Source organism: Gadus macrocephalus, chromosome 4, assembly GCF_031168955.1.
Source record: "Gadus macrocephalus chromosome 4, ASM3116895v1".
Lineage (NCBI taxonomy): Eukaryota > Metazoa > Chordata > Actinopteri > Gadiformes > Gadidae > Gadus > Gadus macrocephalus.
The window spans coordinates 11,684,672-11,699,088 of record NC_082385.1 but is presented as its reverse complement, the minus strand read 5'-3'; the positions used below and the strand labels follow the sequence as shown (position 1 = coordinate 11,699,088).

Here is a 14,417-nt window from a genome sequence, read left to right as displayed (position 1 = left end):
ACACTTCCCTGTAGGATAGCACTGCAATGTGCAGATGAAGAATCGGTTTGTCTTCTGTGCATCAAACTGCTTTCTGAGATTCTGTGTCTACACACTGTGCAGTGTGTGTGTGTGTGTGTGTGTGTGTGTGTGTGTGTGTGTGTGTGTGTGTGTGTGTGTGTGTGTGTGTGTGTGTGTGTGTGTGTGTGTGTGTGTGTGTGCTTGTGTGTTTGTGTGTGTGTGTGTGTGTGTGTGTGTGTGGTCCCCACGTGTGTGTGTGTGTGAGTCTGTGCGTGTGTGTTTGTGGGTTCTTTTAGACCACGTTATCGAGGGGTGTGGCAAGGTATGAACAGATTATGTCATTTTTTTATTTGATCCCCTCTACCCTACCTTGCTTCTACATTTCCTTTGGCATATTGCCAGGTGCTAGGGTGTGTGTCTGTGTGTGTGTGTGCCCATGTATCTCTTTGTGTAGCTGGCTGTAACAGAGACTTTTTATTTGGACCAGAATGCATCCATATGTTTCGAGTGAGATACACAAGCCTTGAAATTCTATTTGAAAAAGTATACTTTATAATTTCACGCAATAATAATAACAAAACAACAAAGATTTTGAATTACCTCAATCTGGTTTTGAGCGCCGTGCTTTGTGGGGCTCATGGAGGGAGTTCTCGTGTTGATTGTGAGCTTGTTGCTCTCTGCTCGCTCCTCTGTAATGGCAGCACTTTGGGGGCCAATCTGGCCTAAAGGCTTGTCATGTTGTTTGACAGAGTCTGTGTCACATGGGTGTAACACATCCAGTAAATACAAAGTGTGTTGGATAGTCACACACGCTTGCTCAGGAGCTAGCGGGTTGTGTGGCATGAGAATCTCGTATTTAGGGGTATACTTTTTCAACGTCTCTGTTGAATGTTGACATAACATACAGTAGATGCTCACCCAGCTACAGAACCGGGTCCATTTGGGTTCAGAGTTTTGACCATGCCTTTACATCGACCAGCTACCGGGTATACACATCATGCCAACACTGAAGTCATTGATTTTAACTCCCCTGCATTATTAAGGGACTTAAACTCTGGGCCGGGCTGAAGTAAATGCTCGCCAACCGCAGGGTTTAGTATTTACATTTTATAGACTCAAGTCTTTCGCATGAGCAAACAGTCAATAAGCGGTTAGTCAGCCGTCGCTGGTCCGAAAGCCACCAGTAAGTGCTGAACGTTATTATGAACACCGTGTTGATGATGTGCATATGTAATTATAGAATCCTTTTATGCTAATATATTGCCAGGTTGCCGACAATCGCCACTGGGAAATACAAAAGACGAAGTAAGTGAAGAATAATAACCTCAAACAGAATTGACTCTTTGTCAAGTGATACAAAGAAAATGTTATTCGGTCGTCTTATCTGATTCAGAGGACAGGGAAATGGGAATCAGGTTTCAGGCGGGCCTGCGCCGCCATTAACAGGCCCGCCAGAGGGAAGAGGATCCATGTGTGTGCGTGCGTGTGTTTGTGTGTTTGTGTATGTGTGTGTGTGTGTGCAGTAAGCATCCTTATAATGCATGACGCTTGCTCTGTGTTTCTGTGTGTCTTGCTGTGTGAGGGAAACATTAGGAAAAAGACTAAAAGAAAGCATATTATTATTGTTCAATCAAAATATGTTGTTCTCACTGCTGCAATTTCACCTTGATGTTCATTTGTTCAGCTTTAATCTTCTGATATAACCGAGAGCCATAAGGAGAAGTAAAAACGATGCAGCACATCAGAAATCACATGGAAACGACCTTGTGTTCATTTTATTAAGAATAAAAGGGCAAGAAAAGAACAAGAAAGAATAAGAAAAATGTAAAAGCAAATAAATAAATATTCATATCTAAAATAATAACCAGATAAATATAACGTCATAATATTTCGTCAAATTAGCTAAAACGTTCAGACATCCATTTGTAAGCTTGCTGAGATAGTTTATGCATGAATCCGAACGGTCACTCCGACACAGAAGACAAACATTCCACTGATTATGATTGGGGCGGGAATACGTGTGTGAGTGTGTGTGTGTGTGTGGTGTGTGTGTGTGTGTGTGTGTGTGTGTGTGTGTGTGTGTGTGTGTGTGTGTGTGTGTGTGTGTGTGTGTGTGTGTGTGTGTGTGTGTGTGTGTGTGTGTGTGTGTGTGTGTGTGTGTGTGTGTGCGTGTGTTTGTGTTTATGTGTGCACCAACCAGCAATGTGTTTTGCCTTCCTTTCTAAAGTAATTCTCACAGCATCCCACCCCCCCTGAGAAACACACACATACAAACACACACACATCCACACACAAAGACACACACACACACACACACACACACACACACACAGCACAGTAATGTGTGTAGGTGTTATGAGTCAGCCTCTTGCAGGTCATTAGAGCACCTGATAATCTGTCGCTTTATCAACTGCCTGCATTTTCCCCTCGTTTAGGCCGTGACATTTGTACATTTGTGTGTGTGATTTTGTGTGTGTGTGTGTGTGTGTGTGTGTGTGTGTGTGTGTGTGCGCGTGTGTGTGTGTGTGTCTGAGTACAGGTGTGCGTGTTCAAGTGAGAGGGCACATACAAAAACACACACACACACGCATGCACGCACGCACGCACGCACGCACACACACACACACACACACACACACACACACACACACACACACACACACACACACACACACACACAAACTTAGTCTGTGTTGAGTGTGATGATGTAGGCGGGCAACCAGACATACGGTTTGTGTGCACACGAGTGTACACAGCATGGTGTCTGTCTGTGTGTGATTGTCTGTGTATGTGTGTGTGTGTGTGTGTGTCTGCGTTTGCCTGAGTTTATTTGCGTGAGTGTGTGTCTTTGTGTGTGAGTCTGCCTGCATGCAGGTGTGTGTGCGTGTGTGTTTGTGTGGGGAGAAGTGTTGCCTGTGTGTGTGTGTGTGTGTGTATTTGTTTTTGTGCATCTGCCTCTGTACGTGTTTGTGTATGTGTACGTGTGTGTGCGTGCATGAGTATGTGCGTGCGTAATGATATCCTAGCGGGGGACTGTCTACAGTTGAAGCAGATCATGACGTCCTTGTATAGAACCTCATCAGCATCAGCACAAAAGAAAATGCACAGGCAGAACTCAAGGTTGGAAATGAATAACATCAAAGTTGAGCAGCGGATGAAGGTCGTAAATAGACCCAAACATGACTGTGGGGGTGAGAGGAGAGGCCCCAGGGGGCTGATGGGGCCCGAGGCGCAGGGAAAAGAGTCTTTAATATCTGCAGAGCAGCCAGATGACGGTGATTAGAGACAGGTGAGGGGAATTAGCAGGCAGTGGGGTGTGAGTGGCCTGACACGATGTTTAGTCCATGTTTTGTGTGTGGGCGTGTGTGTGCATGTCATCGTGCATGTGCATGTCTATGTATCGTGCATGTGTGTGTGGTTAGAAAAACATTTCACCCCCCACCCCGATTGGAGAGAGACATAGGATTGTTCGGCAAGCATCCTTGAAGGGTCCTTCTTTAATTTAGGCAGCAGAAAGTTGCCTTATATTTGCCAGCACATGCCCATATATGGCCCAAGACACGCCCTTATATGGTCCAAGACACACTCTTATATTGGCCAACACACGACATTATATGGGCCAACACACGCCCCTTATATTGGCCTACACACGCCCTTATACTTGCCAACACATGTCCTTATATGGGCCAATAAAAAACCGTTATATGGCCCAAGAAAAGCATACATTGGCAGCCTCTTACATTTTTCTACAAACAAAAGGGCTTGTACGTTTTCCGCAGCTGTATGGAATGTTTGCGTTGCACCCGGGTTCTGTTGGTTGATCCTTGGAGAGAGTACTTACACTAGCACTTGCAGAATAGATGAATGGCGTATCTGCCTCGTGTGCCTCAGCAGTTCTAGAGAATGCACAACGTCAGCTCTGCAATTCGCACACAATTGATTGTACGCACTTAGCATTTACATGGGGAGCTGTGGATAATGTGGGCCTCGATGTTTTGTGATAACCTACGCCTTCTGTTAGTCAACAGATGGATCTCTATATTTAACCTACCCCCTTACCAAAAAAACATTCAGTTTATTGTTTATTAATTCCTTGCCATTATTTGCAGAACAGAAGAACAATACATGAATCAGAGACTTCAGAACTGTGAGTGTATCACGATTGTCTAACCAAGTGTAAAACGAAATATGTCTGTATGATGGGTACATAATCTGTCATAGATCTAGCAACCCAAGTTCTGATGTAACCAGGGGTTGGATTCTGAAACGGTTTGTAATGTGTTCGTGGGTTTTCTTCCAAATTCTCATATTGACCACTGCTGTATCTGTTGCTGATGAGGTAAAAGCGCTCCTTGGTTAATCCTTTAACAGCCTGTAATCCATACAACTTCATCTAGAACCTGTTCCGTCCCCCTATTTGCATCAGGAGCCCGCCGATCTTGATATCAAAGATGTATGTGGAATTGTTTCAACACTGATTTAATTGAGCGTATTCCTATTTCTATTTTCTGGCCATGTATAATTGCTTTGACAAACCTCGACTTTAACCAAACCAAAATGGCTGGATTTGGATTTTGTTAAGAGCTGAATGATGATTTTGTTGCCAAGTTTATTGCTAAATTAATTGAAAGTAGATAAATATTGATAATAATTGGGGAAAAGAAAGAAGATGATGTGGGCTCTGGGAGTATGCATTGTGTATGGATAGAGTGTGCATGATTTGTATGCACTGATGTGGATTCAATTGGACATACAGTTTTGTTTCTTAATCAGTATACCAAAAATGTAGCTTGATGAATAATAAGTGACTAGATGTGAAGGGACACAAACATAATCTCTCTCTCTCTCTCTCTCTCTCTCTCTCTCTCTCTCTCTCTCTCTCTCTCTCTCTCTCTCTCTCTCTCTCTCTCTTTCTCGCTCTCTGTCCTTCTAACTCAGTCACAGACAGATACACGCACACACACACACACACACACACACACACACACACACACACACACACACACACACACACACACACACACACACACACACACACACACACACACACACACACACACACACACACACACACGCACACACACAAACAGCGGAGGAAGTTGTCCTGTTTCAAGGAGCCAGATTCACAGAATTAGTCAAACACTTTTTGGCATTCTTTGGCATTCTACCGGTGGCATAAATGGAAACTCATGAATAATGCGCTCAGCGATTTTTTTCCGAGCAACAAACTAAAATACTACTCAGCGCCTCCTTGGAAAGAATTGATTTTCGAAGACGTCTGGACAAAGCAGAGAAGGCCATTCCTTGGAGGAGCAGAGAGCAGTGGCCCAAATAGAGTTGTTTCATGTGCGAGGCGTTGGCCGTTGAAGGGGCCGCACATTATTGAACAGCGGCCGGCCAAATCAAGGTTGTTATGAGAGACATTAAGCAGGTGGTGTAATTAAATGAAGTCACCCCTGGGTGATAGTTAGGCTTTGGGCAATATCCTCCTCGTTTTATATTCACACACCAGCTAATAGCACCCTTTATCATCTATAATTAGCTGCGAGGGGTGATCATTACATAAATGTACCCCCATGGCTTACAGCAGAACACCTCAGGACCATAACAACCTTTTATGGTTTATCATCATTCCAGGGTAAAACCCTTGCTCCTCGTTGGAGTCTTTTACAACCTTGCAGCCAAAATGTCAGCATGTGCATTGTTTTGACTTGGTTCTGGTCAAAGACAATGGATGGGCCATGCCTGCCAATAATATTTGCCATGGCTCCTGTTTTTGTTCTGAGTAGGAATTCAAAATGTAATTTGTGACATTGCGTTGATGTTTTGAGTGAGTGTAGAGTGAGTATAACTAAGTCGCTTACTAAACACACTTTGAACACACACACACACACACACACACACACACACACACACACACACACACACACACACACACACACACACACACACCACCTCAATGCAAAACAAACTCCAGGATTGTGGTCCCCCAAAGGGAACCACCAAACATTTTGGATTAAAACCTACAACCTCGCTGGTGTCACTGCGGTGTGTGCGTGGGTCTGTGTGTCCTTGTATGTTTGTGTGTCGCGATGTGTGTATGAGTGTGCGGCACCTCCCGCTTTGACAGTTCAGGGGTGTGAGAGTAGGGTTCCCGTCATGTCGGGTTCCCCCCTGGATCTCTTCCCTCGGGGCAAGCGAGAAGCTGTCAACAACTATTACCTCCTGCAAGCCGTCCAGTCTGGCAAAGTGTCTGAGCGGGGAAGAGGAAGGTGTTTTTGTGTGTGTTTGTGTGTGTGTGCGTGGGTTTATTGAAAATTATATATATTTTCTGGTCCCTCTCCTTTACACTCAGCTGTGTTGTGAATAATTAATAGTGTTTGTCGCCTCGCTGCGATGCATCTCCAACACTAATCTGATTATGTCTGAACATGTTAGCTACTGCTTTTAGTGTGTGGGTGGGTGGGTGTGTGTGTGTGTCTGCGTGCGTGAGTGTGCGTGTTGGCTTGCATGCAAAGTTGGATCATCACCAATTCAATCTTTTAAATATTATCTATATTAAATAGTGTTCTTAGTTTTTATATGATACAGTAAAATTACAAAACATACAGGCCCAAAACACAGGAGATGTGTCAGACTGACAGACTGATGTTGAATGAGGACGACTTTTATTTTGCGGTACTTTGAGCATCATTCCTTAGGCTAGTGTTATGTCTTCCTATCGATCCAACTAGTGAACGATGTGGCTCTGTGATTGGATTAGAACCCTGGCCTATTTTGAACCTTGAGGGGGTGGTTAGAGAGGTGAGGTAAGGGGGGAGAGAGAGATAGAGAGATGTAGAGGGAGAGAAAGGGAAAAAGAGAGAGATAGGAAGATGGAGAGGGAGAGAGAGAGCGAGAGAGAGAGGAAGAGGGCGAGGGAGAGAGAGAGCGAAAGAGAGAGGAAGACAGAGAGAGAGAGAGAGAGAGAGAGTTGGAGAAGATATTTGATTGTGTTTGCAGACGGACTGGGAGAAGCAGAGAGTCTAATCCATGCTAACTTCATCGAGAACCCCTCCGGATATCCGTAGCAACAGGAGCCGGGCGTATTGTTTGGACATGCCACCCGACACAGTAATTTCCTGGGCTTTGCCTAGGAGATGCTTTAAGGGTTGGTTTATGGTCCAAAGATTAAAGCTGCCCGTCCTGAATGATAAACAGTCCCCCTGCGTCGCCGTGCTGGGGTCCAGGGTCTCTGAGACCCAGCTCAGTAGTTTGAGCACATACACAGACACACCTTTTCATGAAGGTGTACATAGCGTAAGAAAACACGTGAGGTCCACTAAAAGGTGTAATGGTGGATTAACTAACTATATTATAGTATATACAATATTTCAGTGGTATCATGCTATAATAGTTGCTCCATCATTAATTATATATTGCAAAGACACATTAATCCACCTTTTTCCTGCATGTGTCTGAGGTCTGTTGGACAACAGGGAGCCCTGCTGATGTGTGCTGGCCGCTACAATCATGGCTTGGTGCTGTTCAGTCATAGCTTAGCAACAAGACTGCAGGGGCCTATTTTTGGTTTCAGGCAATTATCCACAATGCCGTGTTTGGCAGTGTCCACCGCAGGCCCTCAAACTGGGGAGGGAATGATTGAACGAGAGTCATCGTATGTCTCACTTCAGGCCAAGGAGAATTAAAAGACAAGTTCTGATAAATAACCAAATACGTTTTATTGTGTAATAAAAAAATATAATGATACAATTAATATTTGGAAATGTGCTCTGGTAAAGTGATGTGGAGAACATAGACTGTACTTCCAAGACACTGCCTGCAAAAAACAACACTGGTGGTTGTATATGCAATTATTATAATAGTCAATAGTCACAATAATATATTGTAGCATTGTCATTGTTTATAGATTTGTTATTGGCAGATGATATGTTGATTATCTGCCCTTAGTTTCCCCTCTGCTATATCAATTCTCTTCAACACACTGAAGTTGGATGAGATGTTTTTGACTACAGTGTATCGAATAGCACAAGAGAAGCATCCTGAACTCAGTTTTGAGTTACGATCAATTTATCTTGCTCTGTTTGAGTTACAGTCGAGAGTCACGTAAGCTTTACCAACAGTGTCAAATACGATACATCCGTCTGACTGGTAGAGGAAAATAAAGGCTTATCATTTGTTTCCCCATTCAACATGAAACTGGTTCCTCCCTCACTCTTTTCATATTCATTTGTATTCACTCTTATTCACTGTCCACCTCATTCTAATCTTCATTCGCTATTGAAATGTATTTTTTACGGTGATTGAATGCTGCAGGTTCTGTATTCAATAAAGACTTATATATTTATGTATTTATTATGTATTTCCTTTTGTTCAACGTCCATAATTCATCGTCCACAGCTTCAATGCTTGTTCTTTCTCCATCCCTCCAGTTAAACATTTTTGTTCGGGCATTTTATCACAGTGATCACTGATTTGGAATAATCAGAAGCCTTTGTTTGAAATAACAAACGTAAGAGTAAAGTAGGAAAGTCTGTGTAGCACGATAACAACTTAGTTTCTCTCCTGTAGCGACGGGGTTAGAGGAAAATTTTGTTGTTTTGTTTTTTTCATCATAGCACCGCAAAGCTCAAAGACAGATTATGAACCAAACTCCTCCTTTCATCGCAGCAGGCGCTCTCTTCTTTTTTTGGAGCCCAGAGAAACACGATAATCCCCAGTGCACATGCACTGAATGAATCGACCGACTGTGTACCTGGCTGTGTTTATCTAGTTTCCTGATGCCCTGTCAGTCACATGTTTATCATTGAACAGAGCACACTGGCACCCACACTTACATGCTTACTCCAATATTCCCATGACAGCCTTATGCGAGTGCTCTGCAGAAACATGCAGTGTCGCTTTAAACGTTGCATTCCGTGTGTAAGCAGCACTCAGAGAAACGCGTCAGGGCCCCAATTTCCCCATTACACTATCTTTTTCATTTGTGGAGTAAATTGTGTTACATCCTCTTTTCCGTGACCTCATACAAAACCATCGCTCATGGTCCAAATCCCCCCTGTCGTCCCTCACCCCTGTATCGACTCTCTCCCTGCCATCATGCTAAAGTGTCTACTTTATCGTCATATCCGTGATGTCTCTTCAATCTCTTTCTCACTCTGTCTTTTTCTCTCTCTCTCTATCTCTCTTTCTCTCTCTCTCTCTCTCTCTCTCTCTCTCTCTCTCTCTCTCTCTCTCTGTCTCTGTCTTTGTCTCTCTGCCTCTCTCTGTCTGTCTGTCTCTCTGTCTGTCTCTGTCTCTGTCACTCCCTCCTAACACCTGTGTTGGTACCTGGTTGTGTCTCAATCTGACAGCAGTCTATAATGTGAGTGGCCATTGTTGGGTGATTCTATTAGCGCTCTCCAAACTGCTGGCTAATCCAATGAGTGTGAGTGAGGCGATGTGCGGTTATAATCCACTTAATGAAACCCGCCCGACGCCCGGCCCTCAGTGTCCTCGTTAGTCTCCCCCTCTCCTCTCTCCCCCTCTGTTTCCCTGTGTCTCGCGGCCTCACTGTTTGTTTGCTCAGAGACATTCAACCATCTCTTCTTCTTCCACATTTTCCACTGTGCATTGGCCCGCTTCACTTTTACAGTACTTGTCCTACTGTATCTTTTCTCTGCTCTGTCTTTGCAGCTCAGTGGAAAACTAAGGTAGCCAATGTTGCGACTATTAGGCTATTTTAGAGAGTCTCGTGAGAAAAGGCTTCAAGGATGCATTCATGCGACATATGATGCAAAGACGGTCACATTCAAAAACCAATTGGGACTATAATAATCTGTTTTTTTGTTAAAGCAAAGATTGAGCAGCATTTGAGTATGAAAAACCTGTACGAAAAAAGTTTTCTTTTTACAGATTTTTTTGTATTTGTCTTTCTTTTCTTGTCTCTCTTCTATCCTACCTTTCTTCTCCTTCTGTCTTTCCCCTTCTCTGTCTTTATTATTTCTCTCTGACTCTCTCTCTCTCTCTCTCTCTCTCTCTCTCTCTCTCTCTCTGTCCCTCTGTCTCTCTCTCTTCAGGGTGTTGATGGAGAGGCATTCGAATGACAGCCGGGACTGTGGTGATCACTGGTGGTATCCTAGCGACCGTTATCTTATTGTGTATCATCGCAGTCCTCTGCTACTGCAGGCTGCAGGTAAATACAAACATGCTGTGTTGAGTGGGTGTGTTTCACCATTGTCAAGGCGAGACCATTTTGTATGGCCCTTAATCACGGTTATAGTCTTAAAGGTGTTCACTGGCCCTGTTTATGTCACCATCGTAACACTAGCTGCTCCAAAAAACAAGGAAAAACTTCTTTAATTATCAAGGAGGAAACCTTGAGACGGAAGTGGTATTGGGAGAGACTGATACTGCTGGACTCCCTCATTTCAAATTAAGAGCCCCTTCCATCTTCTAAACGAGTAGCCAGAGAACGAAAGAGCTCAGATTGGTGCAGAGGAGGGGGGCGGGGGGGGGCTGAGGTTAGAAGTGCAATGGGTGCCATGATGGACATGTATAACAGCAATTTGTGTGAGGGTTGTTCGTTTTTGTTATCATGTAACATGAGACTGATATTGCTTGACTCACTCATTTCAAATTAAGAGCCCCTTCGATCTTCTAAACGAGTTGCCAGAGAGTGAAAGAGCTCTGATGGGCAGCTGTAGTGGGACTTGTAATCATTTCCCCTGCAGATATTACTCTGCAATAGCATGACGAGGCAACTGGGAGGAAGTGGATGCCCTTTATTGAGGTCCGGGACAATCAGATGTTTAGAGATTGAAAGAGACTTAAGTGGGGGCAATATGCCAAGTATGCACATTCATGCAAAAAGATTAGTTAATAGGATTAATTTATAGTGTATCTAGAGCTTAATCCTACTTGCGAGGTTGCAACTGCAAAGAAACTGAGGCAAAGGATAAACCAGTAATTGTTGTATTTCTGATATCTGTCTCTCTTCGCCTTTGTAATATCCTGCTTCCTCTCTCCCTCACTGTCCTTCACACTGCATCCGCCCTCCCCAACTCCCATCTCTCCTCTGCATTGATTCACCTCTTGGTTTCTCTACATTTAAACCCTCCATTACTTTTCCCCACCATTCTCTCGCTCCTTCGTTGCCCTTTTCCCCCTCCTTCCATCCCTCACTCTCCCTCTCCCCCTCGTCCTTTTATGTCCTTCACCCTCTATTCCCCTTTTGTCTTCCTCCCATCTACTCTCTCCCCTCCCTTCCTCTCCCCCCTCCTCCCCCTTTGTCTTATCGGCGACCCCAGTACTACTGCTGTAAGAAGGAGGAGTCGGAATCCGAGGAGGAGGAGCCCGACTTCGCGGTCACGTCCCGCCTCCCGCCGGTCCACTCCAACCACAACATCGTGGCGGCCGCGGCGGCCGCTTCCTCCGCCGTGCCCAATGGCCCCGCCCTCTTCACCACGCCGCCGCTGGCCCGCAAACTGACGCGCTCGCAGACCATCTGCCCGTCCTGCACGCACTATGAGCTGCCCTTCTATCTGCAGCCCGCCCCCCCGGCCCCGCCGCAGCCTCAGCCCCAGCCCCAGCAGCAGCTGCTGCCCCAGCACCACCTTCAGCTCCACCCGCAGCAGCAGCAGCAGCAGCAGCTGCAGCTCCACCCCCAGCCGCTGCCCCACCACCCCCTCCCCCAGCACACCTACCACCAGCCGCACCCCGACGGACTGAGGAACGGGGGGGAGCGCCTCAGCTTCCGGGGCGGGCCGCAGGAGCTGGACCTGCCGGTGCCCGTCAGCCTGTCCAGCTACCGCAAGAACCACCTGACGCGGGCTGTCACCATGAGGGACATGTTCACGCGCAGCTGCAGCATCAGCACCGACGTGTAGCCCTGTGTGTGTGTGTGTGTGTGTGGGTGGGGGGGGGGCTGATGGTGACGGTGGAGAAGGTGGAGGAGGAGGAGGGAGCCCTGATGGGTTTTTGAAGTTGGGTTCTGGTGGGACTTGGGCGTCTGGGGATGGCTGGGTGGGGCTCTAGGTTGGGACGTGATGGGGCCTGGGTCGGGCCCCTGTTGGCGGCCTTAGTGGCTCAGATTCTAGTTTCCGCAGGAGGGAACTGACTCTTGCGGTACTCAGGACAGGACAGGCGAAGACGATGTTTTATGCAGTAAGAAATAGCAGGAATTCCCACCTTCAGATGAAACGTACGGTTCAGAGTCAAGACATAGTGACCCTGAACTTTGAATGATGTTCTGCTCTGAACAATAATTTTGTATCAATCATTTTGAATCTGAGTGAAAGAGTTCTACTTGGGAGGAGGGATGAGGCCTGAACGCTATGACGGCCAAACAGAGAATCGACCCGGGTTTGTTTCTTTCACTGCTGGTTTAGATTAGACCATCTATACCATATATAATACAACAAAACCGATTTATTCAAAATAATATTATATTGGTGAAGTGAAGGAACCAACTCTGTAGCTGTCACCTGACTGAGACCACCTAAATCAGCCAATCAGAGGCCATGAAATATTGTTACATACTGTAAAGGGCTTACCAAGAATAAACGAAAGAAATTATTCCAAACGATATGAACTCTTCTTGTAGGTACCACTATTTGCCAAACCTGATTTCTAGGTGCCAAACCAAGGAATTATGTCTGCGTGTGTGACTGTGTGTGGTTGGTTAACATAATTGCCACTTTTTTCTTGAAATAATATTCTTGAACTTGAATTAAACTTATAATGCGCCTTTCATTGGGACCAATCTCAAAGTGCTACAGGCAAGAAAATGTTGCTTTGCTACTGAACCCGATTTTGGATTGCAATAACATTTTAGATATTAATGTAATAGGGTGTGTGTGTGTGTGTGTGTCTGTGTGTATCTGTCTCTGTGTGTGGCTCAGTGTGTGTGTGTGTGTGTGTGTGTGTGTGTGTGTGTGTGTGTGTGTGTGTGTGTGTGTGTGTGTGTGTGTGTGTGTGTGTGTGTGTGTGTGTGTGCGCGAGTGTGTGCGTGTGTTATTTTGTCTTATTTATAAATGTGCCAATTTACCATAAATTAGTGCTAACACAGAGTGTGGGTCTAATCCTAACATTTGTCTACGTTAAGCCAGCCTGAATGCGTAAAATATGTTGCCGGTATGTCCTCTGACACATGACAAAGAATAATTATTGTTAAAAGACCACTAGAGGTATAAGTACAACACACAACAGCAGAAGGTTTATAGAGTGATGCGATATAGATGTGATGTATTATCATTCACTTGTTTCAGTTCCAATTGTGGACCTCTCCCACTATGGATTTGGCTGTTTAAATTCGATGGAATTACAGATTCATGGGATGTGAGATTCATTTTCTTTTTCCAAAGGCTTGTCAATGAATATTTAACATGCTCGTTGCATACCGCGCCCTCGACTGACGCCGAAGATCTGGACATCTACACTTTGTGGACCTCTCTTCTCTCCTGGTTTTATCATTCGGAGATCGGCTAGCGTTGCCTGGCCCGCGATGGATGGCACTCTGACACAAGGAAGCGATGGCCGACATTTACGGTGCCGCGCGGGGACACATTAAATGAGTGCAATTATTTATCGCCGGGATATAACCGGAAAGGGGAGAGCTGCTGATTGGTTGGTCAAGGTGGGTGGGGGGGTCACATGGTGCTGATTGGATGTCTGGCGGGTTTTTATTGTCGTCCTTGTATTGAGTGGTGAACACCGTTGTTGTCTAACTGCCTCTACACTTCAAAGAAACAGAACATGCCATCTCTAACGGCGACATTTCCAACCCTATTGCGTGTCTTAAATAGACCCTTTAGGTTCCCTGAGAAGAAACCCAATTACACGCTTCTATTCTAGTCCTTCAGCACTAGACCGGCTCTATACATAAACACACCTTGGTTTTTATGAAAGAACTAAAAATACCTTATTTTGTTTTCTCCCTCCATCTGTTTCCATGTACAAGGAATATATATATATATATTGCATTATTAACAGACGAATTTTTTTTCTCTTTCGGTTTTGACATGTAAATAGAAATCGAGAAACCACACACAGTTCAGACCTAGACTACACACACACACACACACAACATACAAAATGACGGTATGCTATGCTATACTTAGTTTACTTCTTGAAAGTCATGTTATTTGACAGCTGCACAGGAAATGTAGTGCCATAAAGGACGACCAGAGAGTTATATTAGATACTATAATAATAGTATTATTAGTGCTCATTATGTCGTTTATAAAATGCAGTGTTGCTTTTATCTTGACAATACATTATTCTTTGCGTTTGCTTTTGTTCCGTTGTGGTTCTCTGTTACTTTGGACCGTTTTTTTTCCTCTTGGTCTCCACGGTAGAGAGCAGCAATGATGCCATGGTTGTTCTAAATGTATTATCTAGCAAACACACGGTTACTAATAAAAGGATGTGAAACTGTC

The 14,417-nt window shown here is 44.8% G+C and overlaps 1 protein-coding gene across 1 annotated transcript in view; it reads left to right on the top strand.

Moving 5' to 3' along the window:
* Positions 1 to 14,417, top strand: part of fam163ba (family with sequence similarity 163 member B, genome duplicate a) — a 20,547-nt gene extending 6,130 nt beyond the window's left edge. Inside the window, exons 2-3 of the mRNA XM_060050225.1 lie at positions 10,059 to 10,174; positions 11,289 to 14,417. Of these exons, the coding sequence (XP_059906208.1) occupies positions 10,082 to 10,174; positions 11,289 to 11,867 (672 nt within the window). The 5' untranslated portion in view covers positions 10,059 to 10,081 and the 3' untranslated portion in view covers positions 11,868 to 14,417. The remainder of the gene's footprint in view (positions 1 to 10,058; positions 10,175 to 11,288) is intronic.